This window comes from Chinchilla lanigera, unplaced genomic scaffold (genome assembly GCF_000276665.1).
Source record: "Chinchilla lanigera isolate Chin_1 unplaced genomic scaffold, ChiLan1.0 scaffold00032, whole genome shotgun sequence".
Lineage (NCBI taxonomy): Eukaryota > Metazoa > Chordata > Mammalia > Rodentia > Chinchillidae > Chinchilla > Chinchilla lanigera.
The window spans coordinates 5,233,455-5,249,325 of NW_004955433.1; the positions used below are offsets into that span (position 1 = coordinate 5,233,455).

The 15,871-nt window shown below is 40.0% G+C and overlaps 1 protein-coding gene across 1 annotated transcript in view; it reads left to right on the plus strand.

Annotated features, from left to right (window-relative positions):
• Bmp3 (bone morphogenetic protein 3) overlaps positions 1–12,671 on the plus strand; it is a 51,814-nt gene extending 39,143 nt beyond the window's left edge. The window contains exons 9-10 of the mRNA XM_005388497.2: positions 955–1,865; positions 8,830–12,671. Of these exons, the coding sequence (XP_005388554.1) occupies positions 955–1,865; positions 8,830–9,021 (1,103 nt within the window). The 3' untranslated portion in view covers positions 9,022–12,671. The remainder of the gene's footprint in view (positions 1–954; positions 1,866–8,829) is intronic.
• The last annotated feature ends 3,200 nt before the right edge of the window (positions 12,672–15,871 follow it).

Genomic DNA, 15,871 nt, shown 5'->3' on the forward strand with positions numbered 1-15,871 from the left:
CCTTTATATCTGAGTTCTTTCATATAGCATATTGTTTTCAAGGTACATTCACATTGTAACATGCATTGGTGTTAATTCACTTTCACCACCATAATTATTTGTAAATATACCACAATTTGCTTCTCTGTTCATCTGTTGGTAGTTATTTGAGCTATTGGCTATTGTGAATAGTGCTGCTATTAACAAATACTTGTTTGAATGCCTGTTTTCAGGTTTGGGGATATACATGCAAGGGGATAGCATTACTGGATCATATGAAAACTATATTCTTAACTATTTGGTAAACAACCCAACTCTTGCACAGCAGCTGAACCATTTTACATTCCCACCAGCAATGTGAGCTTTCCAGTTTCTCCACATCCTCACGAACTTCTTTTTGGGGGGTCTTTGGTTTGTTTGTTATACCCTTACTAGTTTGTATCCAGTAATACAGCCTTGTGGTTTTGATTGAGATTGCCCTTGTGACTGCTTCTGAGTACCTGTTCATGTGCATCTTGGCCATCTGTGTATCTTTAGCACTGTGTCTGCTCAAATCCTTTGCCCATATTTTCTTGGTTTCTTTCTCTATATGTTATTCACATGCTGTATTCCAGATACAAGATTTACCAGAGATAGTGAGTAGCAAATATTTTCTGACATTCTGTAGATTTTCCTTTCACTTTCTGCATAGTGTCCTTAACATGCCACCGTTTTTAATTTGGGTGAGTTTTTAAAAGTATAAATTTATCTTTATTGATATATCTTTTTTCTTTTATTATTTTCACTTTTGTTGTCATATCTAAGAATCGACTGGCAAATCCCAGATCATGAAGATATTTTCTGTATGTTTTTCTAAGAATTTTATGGTTTTAGCTCTTATAGTTAGAGCCCTGTCTTATTTTGAGCCAATTCTTTAATAGGTATGAAGTAGGGGTGCTGTTTACTCTCATTTAGTCCTCTTTGTTTCCTTTCTAGGAACACTTGGTGGCAAAGGAATGCACACTTTCAATATGACTTCTCTAACCAAGTCTGAAAGCATTTTGTCTGCTACACTGTATTTCAATATTGAAGAGCTAGTGAACGTCAGCCTGAGTTGTCCACTATCCCAAGGATGTTCTCCTCACAAGCAGAGGAAACACATTCACATCGATCTCTCTGCCTGGATCCTCAGTTCCAACCCAAACCAAAATCAGCCCCTGGGCCATCTGTCAGTAGATGTAGCCAAGCCTCATCAAAATGTGTCACCCTGGGTATCTAAAGACATCACTCAGCTTCTCAGGAAAGCCAAGGAAGATGGGGAGTTCCTCATAGGGTTCAACATAACATCCAAAGCACACCAGTTGCCAAAGAGTATGTCACCTTTTCTGGAGCCTTATATCTTGGTGTATGCCAATGACGCTGCCATCTCTGAGCCAGAAAGTGTGGTGTCAAGCTTCCAGGGACACTGGAATTTCCCCACCGGAGCTGTGCCTAAGCTGGACAGCCACCTCAGAGTCGCCCTATCCATTGAACGGAGGAAGAAGCGCTCTACAGCGGTCTTGTTGCCTCTGCAAAACAACGAGCTCCCTGGGGCAGAGTATCAGTACAAGGAGGACGGGGTATGGGATGAAAGGAAGCCTTACAAGACCCTTCAGACACAGCCCACTGAGAAAAGCAAGAGCAAAAAGAAACAGAGGAAAGGGCCCCACCAGAAGAGCCAGACTCTGCAATTTGATGAGCAGACACTGAAGAAGGCAAGAAGAAAGCAGTGGGTGGAACCTCGGAATTGCGCCCGGAGATACCTTAAAGTAGACTTTGCAGACATTGGCTGGAGTGAGTGGATTATCTCCCCCAAGTCTTTTGATGCGTATTATTGCTCGGGAGCATGCCAGTTCCCCATGCCGAAGGTAGCTGTTGGTTTTTGTCCTTTCTTACTATTTCCATAGGATAGAAAGCAGGCTAAAGTGAATGTGTGTGTGTGTGTGTGTGTGTGTGTGTGTGTGTGTACACGCATGTACACATGTTTTCATTTACAAAATCCATCTGAGCCTTTATGTGCTACATTCTAAATTATAACAGGTAATAAAGTTGTATTTGATTTTTCCTTCATGGTTATTAAAGTATTGTGAGATCAGTATAGGTATGAACAATATGAAGAAAAGGATGTGTAAAATATATATTTTGTGTTGCTTCCAAACCTGGTGCACAGGGCCGGGGATATAGCTCAGTGGCACAGCGCCTGCCTGGCAAGCACAAGGTCCTGAGGTTGATTCAGGCTACCAAAGAAAAAAAAAAAAAAAAGCATGGTGCACATTGAGTGACATGGGCATGCGTGAATTTCTACCTGTCCACAGTAAGCAAACCCCAAGTAAGAGGAGATTGAATTTTGAAGAGTATTCAGGGAATGAGTGAATTCTATGGAAGCAGGGAAGAATTAATCGGGCCAATGGCCTGCTATAGAACAATTTTTTTTGTGGGGGTAGGTACAGGGAATCGAACTCAGGACCACACTTGCCAGGCAGTCACTCATGCCATACAGAACAATTTTTAAAAAGGAGTTTCTTGTGAGATGAGTTGTCCCCACAGAGCTCAGGGTCAGAGTTTGGCTAGGTAAAGGGGCTTCCTGAAATCTACCAGATGCTTATTTCATTTGCTTCCCTGCTAAATATCAAAAAAGAAAGCAAACTGGGTTATGATGACCCTGTCAACTTCTTCTGAGGCCCCAAACTGTCAGAAATTACCTATCTCTTCCAAAACCAGTGGAGCTACAGTTTGTATCAGTACTCAGTATCCTGACAAATATACTTTCAGAAGTCTCTCCAGCCCTCACTTCCATCTTGCACAGCAAGTGCAAATGACAGTTCTGTGAGTGTAGAGCATAGTGTGCTCAATCTAGAGTGAAATGTAGGGGTGTTATCCAGCCCTCAGCTGTGCTTATTGCTGTATTTCTGTTCTCAACTTGAAACAGTTGGAATCTCTGTCACACTATGGAAAATGACTGAAGAAACAGAATTCAGAGGAAGCATATATTCTTTTCTTTGCAAAACCTGAGTTAACTTTGTTAGTGTATTATAATAAGGAAAAAGATCCTTTGCCTGGGATAGTGACCATTTTCTGCTTAGGGGCCTTTATAGAAGCATTTTGATGTGCTGGTCCTATCTAGAATCATTTGGTGGACCTCACAAGGCTGGGTCAGCCTTGGGGCTACAAACTGCACTGGAATCCCCCTTTTCCTCTAGAATGCTTCGGAAAAATGAATGTTCTACATTTTCCAAGACCTTGTTGTTCCCGTGGATTTGTGATGACTTCATGCCTTGTAAACATGAAGTGATATATTTACAATTATATAGACACCTTTGCTCACCTGAAGATTCACAAAGGACATTTCAGTGATCAAATAAAACTCATTCAAATGGGATGACATTTAAAAGTACAGGAGAGAGAGGACAAGTGTAACAAGTAGAGATGGATCTTCATTTTACAGCACGGCTTGCCTGGTGGCATTGAGAACCAAGAATGAAATTTTTAAAAACTTTTTTTAGGGGCTGGGGATTTAGCTCAGCAGCACAGCGCCTGCCTAGCAAGCGCAAGTTCATGAGTTCGATTTCTGGTACAGGAAAAAAAATAAAAAAACTTTTTTTTACTCCAGGATGACTGACTTAAAGTGGAATTTGGGTTTTTCAAAAGCCCCTCACTCTCTCTTAGGTTGTCATTTCTTCTGGACCACCTGGGGAAGAAGTTTTTCTCTGCCCTGATGATTCCAGCTTTTAGCCTGCAGAGTCGTACTCACGTGGAGACACTCAGTGGCTTTGTTGCTCATCTCCACACTCCAGAGAGCCGCTCCCTGTCTCCCGGCCACGATTGCTGCCAGCTCGCCCTCCTCTCTTGGTTGTGCCTGGTCTCACTTTTCACAAACTAGCTGTTGTTTCAGAAGAGCCTGGCCAAGGTGCTCAGTGATATAAAGAATGATAATTTAAAATTTAGCTCAGTGCAGTAGAAATTTAAGTCTAGCACACTGAGAGCTCTGAGGCAGAAGGACTGCAAGTTCGAACCTACCCTGGCCAATTTAGTGATCAGCAAGACCTCATCTCAAATTAAAAAAAAAATGAAAAGGTCTGGTGACATAACTCAGTGTGAAGGTCCTGGATTTAATCCCTATACTACAGTCAATCAATTAGTCAGTCAATCAAAGTAAACTGATGAGGGATAAATTAAGACTAGCAGAGTTAAATTTAAGGAAAGAAGTATGTTGTTGCTGCAGAATAAGTACGTAGACATGCTTCATCACAGCAGGCTTTTTCTTTTTTTTTTTTTTTTGGTACCAGGAATCAAACTCAGGATCTCAGGCTTGCCAAGCAGGCACTGTGCCACTGTACAGCAGGGTTCTTAAACCTTAATTTACCTACAAATGGAGATCTTGTTAATATGTAGGCTCCGATCCAGTGGATATGGGAGTAGAACTAAGGTTCCGCATATCTAACAAGTGATACTGGTGCTGCAGAATCACAAATTGTGCTGGAATTAACAACACCGAGAGGCAAAGTCTTTTAGTTTGAGTCTTGGTTCCACACTTACTAGCTATATGATTCTCATAAGGTTAGTTTTATCATTTTTGAGTTGGGTAAAACAGTAAACAATAAAAAGAAAAGTACTTATATAATAAAAAGAGTGGCAAATGAGATAGTACAATACCTGACATTTAGTAAGCACATATTCAATAAATATTTACTATTGATGTTACTATGCATGGCCATTGCCGAGACTGAGGAAAATAGAATTTAAATGTAGGGGACTGATGAAAGACTGAGGCATAAGGGTACAGAAAAAAATAGTAAGACGAAAATAGTTTTGTAAGTGTTTCTGTAAACACAGTTTTCCAGCATCACAAAGCTGAGAGTAGCCCTGTGGGCTCAGCGGCCTGTGAGCAACCCAGTGCAGTTCTCTGGAAAGCAATAGTCTCCGGAGTGCGTCCATTGCAGCAACTGGACTCCTCAGAATATTTGTCCAAACTTGGAATGGCATCAGAGCTCCAGGGAGACGTAACAGGGGTACGTGTGAAGCCTTCTGTCCGGGCTCGAGCGCTCCCTTTGCCAAGCTGAGAGTGGGAGTTTGGCCATGACAAACCATTCTCACTCTCTCATCACCTTGTATGGATCTGCTCACATTTTAAAGCTTTCCAAGCTTTGTGTCTTTCGAGCAGGCCCATAACCAGAAGGATAGGAAACATGAAGAAAAAGGAAAGGGCAATTACTGAGCACCTCTGCTTTCAGCACAGTCTCCAATATGGCAGCTAGAGAGAACTATTTAAATAAGATTCGAGTCTGACCATCAGGAAAATGAATGTCTCTGATCGGAGCAGTAGAACGTGTGGAATAACTGAAACACCAAAGAACTCTGCGACCTAAGATATACATTTCACCCCAGAGAACAGCTCTCCCAGGCCAGACTCCCCTGTTGGCCCTCCTCCCTATTTGGCCTCTTGAATGAAAGAAAGCCTGCTCTATATGGTGAGGCTGTTTGTCTGCAAAAGTCGACAACCTGCTCTGTAATGCAGAACAGCTGTGCTCTGCCTTCCCCAAATTCCAGGCTTTGCCCTTTCACTGATTCCAATTAGATAGTTTCTGGGCCATCACACCCATGTGGGCTGGACTGGGAGAGTGTGGAGCAGAACCTCATGGCTGGGGTCAGGAATGAAAGCTCTCTGCCGATGACATCCTCTCCCCTGCTAATTCATTTGTAATCAAATTCAACGAGAGGACAGCACACACAGCTTGGCAGGTGCAGGCCTAACCACCGTAGATTTCATTCACAGACATGGCAGTTTGGATTTGTCTGATTTCTAGGCTTTACAGCCAATCTGCTGTCCCAGAGAGAGACTCTTGGAATTTTGCCATGTGATGAAAAATACCCATAAAGCTAAAGCCAAGTTCTATGCCTTTGCCTCCCTCACCACCTTCACAGAGATGGAGAATAGAAATTTCAAATGAGAATGATTGAGCCATTGTTGCTGACAGAGATCCAAGAAACCGACAAGGATTAGAGGAATGAAGTTATTTTTGCTAGGAACTGTGCAAAAGCTAGGAATTGCAAAGACAATAGAATAAGGCAGTAAATAACTAAAATACTTTGAGCCATATAAAGGAGCACACATTTAAAGAGTTCAACATGGTACACTCTGAACGAATTTCCTGAATTTCCCAATCCTAATCTTTGAACATGAAGGTGGACACTAAAACATTACATCTTGATATGCTGAATCACCTAGGTAAATTACCTGAGTTTACATTGAAGAAGTGTTTCATCCTCTTTAAAAAGAGAGATTGGTGAGGGAAAGAGCACCAATTTGTATTTGTGATTGTTCTTTTCTTCAGCTTAGCAAAGAGAGTCGTGGGAAACGTGATCTGAATTCAAAAACAAATAAAAGGCATGCACTGGCAATGCGCTTCACACCAGCAAATTACAGCATGGATCATCTGTGCGTGGCATAACTGTTCCTGGTAATCGCAGCTTGATCAGAGGATTCCACGCTGAGGATAACGGGGACACTCCCTGGCAATCTGAGCAGTGTCTGATAGGAAACACCTACCCCTAATAAGGGCTTGTGTCTGTGCTCTGGTGAGTCCACCAGAGACTGCTCTTGCGCTCAGTTCCTGAGTCCATCCTGTCTGGGTTGGAACTAAGGATGGGAATTTTCCTGGGAAACACCCAGGAATACTTTCCATATCTATACCAGGTTATTTGCACAGACACTTTATTCCTGTTGATGGGAATTATTCCCACCAAAGTAGGCAAAAAGGAGGGCATGCTGCTTCTTAGAAGTATCTCATCCATTTCACAGTGTTTCCCCAGAGTCTGCACTGTCGTAGGCACTGAGAAACAGCAAGGAGAGCAGCATTCATTGCTGAGGGGCTCATCTAATGGTGTAGATCTACTTTGGATGAATTTGAATTATTAGGAGCCAGCAAACATGAACAACAACAGAATTATGTCAGAAAATGCTGGTTTAAAGAACTTTTTGTGGGTTTCTGACAAGCTGGATGATTGAGTTATCAGAATAACTTCAAGTCAATAGAAAAAAGTGTATGGTATCTTTCATTGTGTTTGTTTAAGAAATTATCAATACCTGTGAAATAGCAGGCATTGACTAGCGACATCTATGCTACAGTGTAGTTTGTGTAAAATACACAGATATTGAAAATACAAGGCACACAATATGCAAAGCAGAGTAGTCTGGCTTAAAGCTAATTAATTGAAAGTTTACTATTCTTTTTAATACATAAAGTTTGTAGGAAGAAGTAAAATCAGTTGCCAATCGTGAAGACTAATGTTTAAAATTATTTACATCTATTCACAATAAAGTTGAAGCCTAATTTGTGGATAACTTTTTTCATTGAAATCAAAAGATGAGCTGAGACAAATCAGGTTTTCCCTTTCTCTGCCAAAAAGAGCCTTTCCGTCCATTCATTCTCACAATGTGCCAGGCTTGGCGTGTTTTCTTCTCCCTTGGCTTGTATATATCCTTAACCTTTCATTGAAGTTTCTGATGCTTGGGGGTTTGAAATTCGTATCTCAATTCATTGGGGTGCTTCCAGAGCCTTAAGAAACTTGGCTCAAAATCTGAAATTCTACCACTAGAGTTTTGGTTTAAATCTTATCCTGACTTGATCTCTGGTGAGTTACAAATTTCCATTTGAAGTATTTTGTTTTGAGATTTTTTTTTTTTTTTTCTGTGCAGAATCAAACCCAGGGCCTCATACATGCTAGACAGGTGCTCTATGAGCTACACCTATAGCCCCCAAATACGTATTTCTAAATGTGTTTTAAAATAAAAGTAGAGCAGTTTCTCTTGGCAAAGAGACACTGGGGAGAACTGATGCTGAGAAATCCAGTGCCTCTTCTGGTGCTCCCCTGGCCGTGCTGGTCATTCCTCATATTCCGGGCTTGTAAATCCTCCAGGGTTTTTAGGTGCAGCAGAGGAGTATGAGGCTTTCTAAACAAAACCACATGTTTCGCATGGATGTTAATGGTCCCATTTGAAATTTTCTCAGGGAAGAGATCTAACCCAGGCTTTTTTGGTCAAACTTCTGACATCCTTGGGATAACCTCAGGCCCCCTAGTTTATTCCCAGAGGACATAACTTACCCTTAGAACTCAATGCAACTAAGTTTGTCTAAACCTGTGGAGCAACAGTGACCCCCAGTGGTCAATGCTGTGATCTTTTTAACCCCAATTTGTGTTTCTGAATGTTGAATAATTAACATTAGTGGAAGGGCCACTATCCAACTCATCCTCTTGCCAACTGTGAAATAAATAAATAAATGTCCCTCATCCTGAGTAGCTGTATTTTAATACTATAAGCACAAATATCACTATAACCATGGCAGTAATTGTTAGGGTTCCTTATAATCAGTAGAACGTCAGATACAAGTTATTTGATAGTTGTTGCAGTCCTGTTCCTGAAAACACCTAGAATGTTGGTTCCATGATGAGAGACTAAGTTGTTTCGTAATTAAATGATTTCAACTGAGAGAACTGTTCAAATTCTCACTCTGCCACTTGCAGCCTATTTGACTTCACACAGGTCACTTAAGCTTTTTGAGTCTTTGTAAGACCTGGTGGCTCCTTTGTAGAATTAGTGGAACTATCCATAAAAGGCCTGGGCCATAGCAGGCGCTTCATAAATAATAACTATTTTGTGGCGGGTGCTATGGAAAGAGGGGCTGAATGTGCAGTTGCAAGGGTACCAGGGTGTTACTAAATCCTCAGGAGAAAATGATGATGTGAGCATTTTACGCGAGCATTTTAAGGAGAGAAAGGAGTACACAACAGGTCCATCTAACGTATGTGTTCTTCTCCTGTGTCTTTTTCTAGTCTTTGAAGCCGTCCAATCATGCAACCATCCAGAGTATAGTGAGAGCGGTAGGGGTCATCCCCGGGATCCCGGAGCCTTGCTGCGTGCCAGAGAGGATGTCCTCACTCAGCATCTTATTTTTCGATGAAAACAAGAACGTCGTGCTCAAAGTCTACCCTAACATGACAGTAGAGTCCTGTGCTTGCAGATAACCTGGCAAAGAACTCCTTTGGATGTTTAATACAATCATTAGTTTATTTTTATGGACCTTTTTTTATTTTGCACTGCCAATGCATTGTGTTCCAAAAGATTTTTTAATATTCAAAAGAGAATCTGAAATTACCTGATGATTCCCGGAAAACAGAACTGGACTATATTTGTTTTTGAATGTAACTAAAAGCAAGACTTTAGTAAATATGGACACCTTTTTCTCTTTTTTAATCATGCATAAAAAACTAGCAAATTGTTTTTAGATCTCTTGGAGAAAACACGCTGATTTATTTTTGTAATGGGCCTTAAAAATCTATTGGAAAAGCAGCAATCGCTTATCATTTATCTCTGCTCGTCTAAGGACTATGGGAAATAGTAACTTCATATTTTAAGTAGGATTATTGCGTTAGATTCATGAAAAACTCAGCAAGTGCTAAATAACCCAACTGATTTGATGTTTAATATCTTTAGTGTTCTAAGACTTGCTTATCCTTTTTCCATTAGACACTATGTAAGTTGAGTGAGAATTTGTGTTGAGTGTGTGAATGTGTGTGTGTGTGTGTGTTGTGTTTTCACATGTCAGTGCCTGGGCCCCCTGTAAGATTTACTTAATATGCTTCTGTAACTCAATCTACATAGGATCCTTTTTTAGAAATTTTATTTCTAGTAAGCAACATTCAATTACCAAAAGCAGTGGAAGCAACCGAGAGTGTGCATGGAGTTACCACTGAACCCAGGCGTTTCCCCGGAAACACAGTTGTTTTCATGTCGCTGCATCCCACAGAAGGGAATCAGCTGCTCACATTTTGAAAATCAAATGCAGTTCCTCTCCTGTACTTTTTTTCCACAAATATTTTCACTTGTTCCCTCAACTGAATTTGAAAATCTTTCTTGAAGCCATTAAGTTTTTCCTCCTCTTGATATTCTTCTACTTCACGGGAGGTTGAGGCTCAAAAACTGTGAAACCCACGGTGGAGACTGTTGTCATGCATTAAATGCCATTCGTCGTGTAAGTCTGAGTTCTTGCCTCCATCATGAAATCTACTCTTTAGCAAAACTCACTAAAAATTATCCACCAGGAAAGGGAGTCAAATACAGACACTGCTTGCCCCCCCGTTTCCATTTGTCATAATTATCTCATATTTTTACCCTTGAAAAGTGTTTCAAAAATCTTTCACTCACTGTATTTACTTGAGAAACAGAAGTGATTTCAGGCTAGGGGTGGTCACTAACGGTGGGTCTGTGGTTAGTCCTCATTCTAGTTCAGTCTCACCTGGCAATTAGAAATAACTAAGCCCATTCTGAGACTGCAGAATCAGCAGAGTTGGGGTTTTGTTCCCTTTCTGCACATAGCTTTCTATGGTAGTTCAGTCAAATTTATAAAAATTTGTTTTGTTGAACATCTGTTTTGTGAGAGGCACTGCATTAATGGTGTGCTCTACGTGTCCTCTACGGTGAAATGAAGAGGCTTAGCCCTTGAGCTGGATAGCCCATTAGGCATGGAAATGTTGGGTTTCTAGTACGAGCTATTTCATACACATCTTCCTTGAAGGTGTGAGAGTGTTTGATATAAGACTCTACAAGTGTCTCTGTTCATAAGCCAAATGTGGGAGGATCCTACACTTCGGTGTTGGTAAATGAGTGTGGCGTTCTCTGTGGTCTAAGTGATATTTTATTGGAAACCTATTTTTAAAATATTGCCATGAAAAGAGGCTCTTTGCCACTTTTGAATTACACAAGCATTGGTGTAAGTGTGTATTAACCCTGAATGAGACCTACCAAGTCTCAAAAGTGAGTTAAGTTCTAGTGCCTAAGTTACTTATTTTCCTCCAGTTCATTTTTGTTCTGCTACCATAAACTTAAAGGTTCAAATTGAGGTGAGGGAGGAAATTAACTTTAATACTTTTTCACACCAAGAGCCAAATTTAAAAGACAAAAAAAGACCAGAGTTTGGCTAACATATCCTAGTCATACTGTCTTTTGAAAAAGAAGATTTCTTATTCCTTGGTAGATCTGATTAAATTCTTAGTTTTTCCTAGAGATGTGTCTGGCAGGTCTTAATATCATGTCTCAGCCTTTGGTATGCAATAAATGTCTATTACCTTTCTTAATATGAATCAGTGACTACTTACTACAGATTAAATCTACAGGGGCAAAAATATCCTCTAAATAATAAAAATTTTCAACTAATTAAGATTTATTTTTACTAGCACTTGATAGGATAAGTTTACTGCACAAGGAAAAAGCTTGTGCAATGGAAATAGACTTCACCAGTATTTTCTGGGTGATCTTTTAACCCTCTACTGAATTGAGAACATATAGTGACTTAAATGGAAAAAAAGTACTATTCCCAAAGAATACAGAAAGACTGCTTCTCAGTAGTGAAGGCTGATGCAAACGCACTGACAATTCAATTAATGACATTTATTTAAAATATAAAATTAAATACATTCCTGTTTCTCCATTTGTTAGGTAATAGTTTCTATATAATTCCTATGGGTTTTTTTTTATAAATTTCTTAATACTAAATTGGCATGGGTCAGAAGAGATACCACATTTATAAATGACATTTTCAAAATCATACAAGTTTCCCATTCCCAAGCACTCCGCTAGCTGTCCCCCAGTGTGGGATTCACACACACACATACACACACACACACACACACACACACACACAAAGGGAATTCTTTCCTCAGTATCTGTTCTGTGCATCTCAAGGAACTGCTAATGTCAATACAGTATTTTAGGAATACTTTGTTATAACCAGTGTAAATAATTACAATTTACAAGATTCAAGCTTGTAGAACATAAACTGGAAGATTGGATTCCTCAGCTCTCAGGACTACAGTATTCCAGGTTAATTTTTATACTCACCTAGCTATATATTAACCGATGGTCATTTATTAAGGTAAAGTTTTGTATGTTCGTATTTCCGTATGAAGCTCCTATTGCCCATTCAATACTTTCATAGGCAGTCATACATGAGTAATACTATCATCCATCTGACTTATAAAATTCTTTGTGTAATTACACTACTCAGCTTAGGCTTGCTGCTTTCACCTTTCTCTGCTAAAAATTAACTAATGTTTGGACATTGATTTCTTGTTGAATTGAGAATAGATACGCACATCTGATGTGTAAGATTAAATAAGCAATTATAAGAGATCTTGGGTAAGTCTGACTCTGTATAGTTTTTCTTCCCCTGAGAATTGTATTTCAATGTAGTTTATAATTAATAAAATGATCCCATTTTTCTAAAAATTAAGACTTTCCTTCAACCTGTCACACTTGTTTCTGTAAATGTTTTAGCCGAGAATTTAATGCTTGTACAGTGAATGGCAATTATAAAAATATATATATTATATATGTATATGGAAAAACTTTAAAGATGCTTTTAATTTATTTAATAACTGCTGCCTTCCTGTAATAATTTTCTTTCTTAGAAAGTAAGAAAAAAACTTTTTTTACTGTAGTTCCTAGATGCAAAGTGAAATTTGGTTCTGTAGTCATTGAAAGAGTGTGTCACAGTGAGACTGTGGTGGACACGTCACTACTGATGTACTAAGCTTTGCTGAATTTGTATCACTTTCCTCCACTAATGAAGAGCTTTTCATTATACGGTATGGAAATAAAAATCATTTAATTAAACAGTTCTCCATTCCTTCCTATTTATTGGGGAAAATCCTATTTCTAATATATTTTCAGCTGTGCTGAGTTTCGAGGGGTAGTCGACTTGGGTCCGGAGGGGTACCAGGAATGGATCATCGTAACCCCTTACCAATGTAACATGATTAAAATACTGAAATATACTCAGAAGGGGAAATATGTCTTTCAAACTTAGAAAATGTGACTTGAATTGTTTCATATTTCTTTTCTTTTTTTTAGCCACAAACTCCACATTTCATAGTTGGAGATTTAGGGCTTTCAGTTCTTTTCCCATGGATGCCTGGCTCATTGAACAATAACTTTTTCATCATTCATTACTATCATGTCCTATCCATTATGAAATAGTAACGTGGTCTAAATCAAATTAATCATTGAGATGTTGTTTAAAGTATAGTCTTCTGCCTCCCAAGTCAACCCGAGCAGACACTGACCTGTTGGGTGTTTCAAGGAACTCCACATAGACCCCTTTCTCTCGCCCTGCAGCTATGGCCATGTTTAATTAATGTTTGGATCTGAGAGTATTTGCCCTGAGTTGAACTCCCATGCTAAATGTTAGGACAACACCAGGAGGAGTAGAGACTGTCCCTGTGAGCTCAGTTCTCAAAAGAAGGAAACATGGGTTTAAATAGAAAAGTTCAAAACAGAAAAGGCAAAGAAAGGGTGAGCTGCTTACTCTCAATTCTCATTTCTTAACACCCTCAGTCAGACAAAAGGAAGGGTTGAGAACAAAAGCAAAGAAGGTTCTGATACTGTCTCCTCCCAAAGACGTCAAGGAACTCCTGTGCCCTGTCTGAGGAGAGTCGAAGGAGGATGTATGCCCCTCTCACTCCTCCTATGGTTTCAGTATGGTCTGTGTGCCCCGTCCCAGGGTTCACGTGTTGAAAGCTTGGTCCTCAGTGATGTTGGGAGAAGGTAGAAATGCTGAGTTGGAGCCTAGCAGGAGGGGATTGGTTACTGAGGCTGTTACCACGGGAATGGACGAGGTAGTGCTCTTATGACCCTGCTTAGTTCTTGTAAGACCGTTGTCATTAAAAAGCAAGACTTTCTGCTTTGATTCTTTCTGGCTTTCTATTTCCCCTGGGATCTCTCCCATGATATCAGGGGAGGCTTTTCCAGAGCCAGCATCATTTTATTTTGACTTTCTCTTCAAAACTGTGGGCTAAATAAACCTTGTTTCTACATACATTACCCAGCCTCAGGTATTTTGTTGTGCAGATAGACTTATAAAGCCCTGCAAAGCTCCATATGGGAATTTCTGACCATCTGTGTATCTCATTAAGCTTGCAGAGCCCAACAGAACGAGAACACAAGTGACCATAATCTTAAAGGCATCATAACCCCATGCAGAACTCTGCATCAGTGTATGATTGGCCAATATTCACTTCCTTTTCTTGTGAGGAAAAGCCATGACAGAAGGGAGAATGAAAAAGGGAGCATCTTCTATTACTGTTCAGGGAAGAAAGTGAGCCCCCTTTTTGGAAAGGTGAGAACTGGGGTAAAAGTGACACTTATGACATATTTTATGATAGAAATTGCCCATTATAGAGAAGCAGAACTTACATGCAGAAGCAGAACTATATACGTAGAGAATCAGAACTTTATTATTCTATGAGACAGTTGGAGATTGTTGATAATTAACAAGGTCAGAACATAAATCATTGCCCCACCCAACTCCCATCCTTCTTGAGACTATTAATTTCAGTTGGTGAAACTTTGACTTTTAATTTAGTCTTAATTTTCTTCAGGGTACTGAAACATTATCCTGAGGGCAATAAGTAATATAGCCCTGGATAAAAATTATATCAGTTTTTATCAAGTGTTTCACTCCCTTTATACAAGCCCAGACCCAAAAGGAGAGGGAGAGGCAGAGGGAGAGAGAGGGCTCTACCCGGACATCACTGAAGGTGAGATGGAGGTGTGATCATGCTCCAACCTCTTCCTGGAAATAGCAGCCAACTACATTGTCAGACTCAGCACACAGGCACACTGACACTAGGTAACAATAACAGTCAACCTCTGCCTCATGCGGGCTCAGACCAGAAGTTAATGCAGCAGTCTAGAACTGAAGCAATTATTCACAAGGACCGTGTGATCAAGCTTTCCCCAAAATGGGCAGAAGAGAAATATTTTGGGGTTTTCAGGACTTCAGCCTTGCTTCCTGGGGACTTTCTATCTTTATAAACACTGACGTGTACACACACAGACGTGCACAGGTCCTTGTAATGAGTTCAGTGCATGTGATTTCATTAAGTCATCTTATTTGTTAGAAATGGACTAAAGTAATGACGCAACAGCTGACAGTAATTTAGAATGAGCAGAACAGAGAGTATGCCTGGCTCAGGGGCTGTGTACCAAGAGGTAACCAGAACCTTTGGAGTGTGCTTTCTACTTTCTTTGATGTGAAGCTCATTCTTCAATGCTCCCAAGGGATACAATTACATTATAGAGAGAAGCTTCTGTTTCATAGGCTGGGATGAGAGCACTGTAGAATAGGTTCTTCTAACATCACCAGCAGTGCCTGTTTGCCCTTTCAGGGCATCATAGATGTCTTTAAATTCTATTCCACTCCACTGGGATCTACCTGGATATCCAGAACTGAGATGTGTGATTCATTCTCAGATGGGGTATTTCTGTCTCACAGCAGGCAGGCTTCTCTGCAACATCCTATCTTTGAACTGTCCAGCAGGCACATCAAAAAATGACCTCATGCCTGAGAACAACAGAAGAATCACCTATGAGCATATATATTGATTTAAATAAAAGCATCATGTTCACTTAAAAAATCTTAAAGAATCTTAGATCATATTAAGCTGTCTTGCATCTTTCTGAAATACAGTCCGAATATGAGAGATGTCACTTGCTTCTGCAGTGGTTGTTAGACACATACAGATGTGAATCTACAAACTGGAATGAGGTAGAATGTAAGACAAAAATAAAATACACGGAGACTGTAATGGTTGAATCTACATAACTGCATTAATCAGCTTCTTATTTCTCTAACAAAATATAAAAAATAATTGACATAAAAAGAAAGGAAGTATTTTGGCTCAAGTCCAAGGTCTGGTGTCTTCATTGCTTTGGGCCTCTGAGGAGGCAGCACATCAGGGTGGGTGTGTGGGGTCGAGTAATGCACTCACGTCAGGAAGTGGTGACCCCAACTGTATTTCAAACCACTCTTCCTGCCAG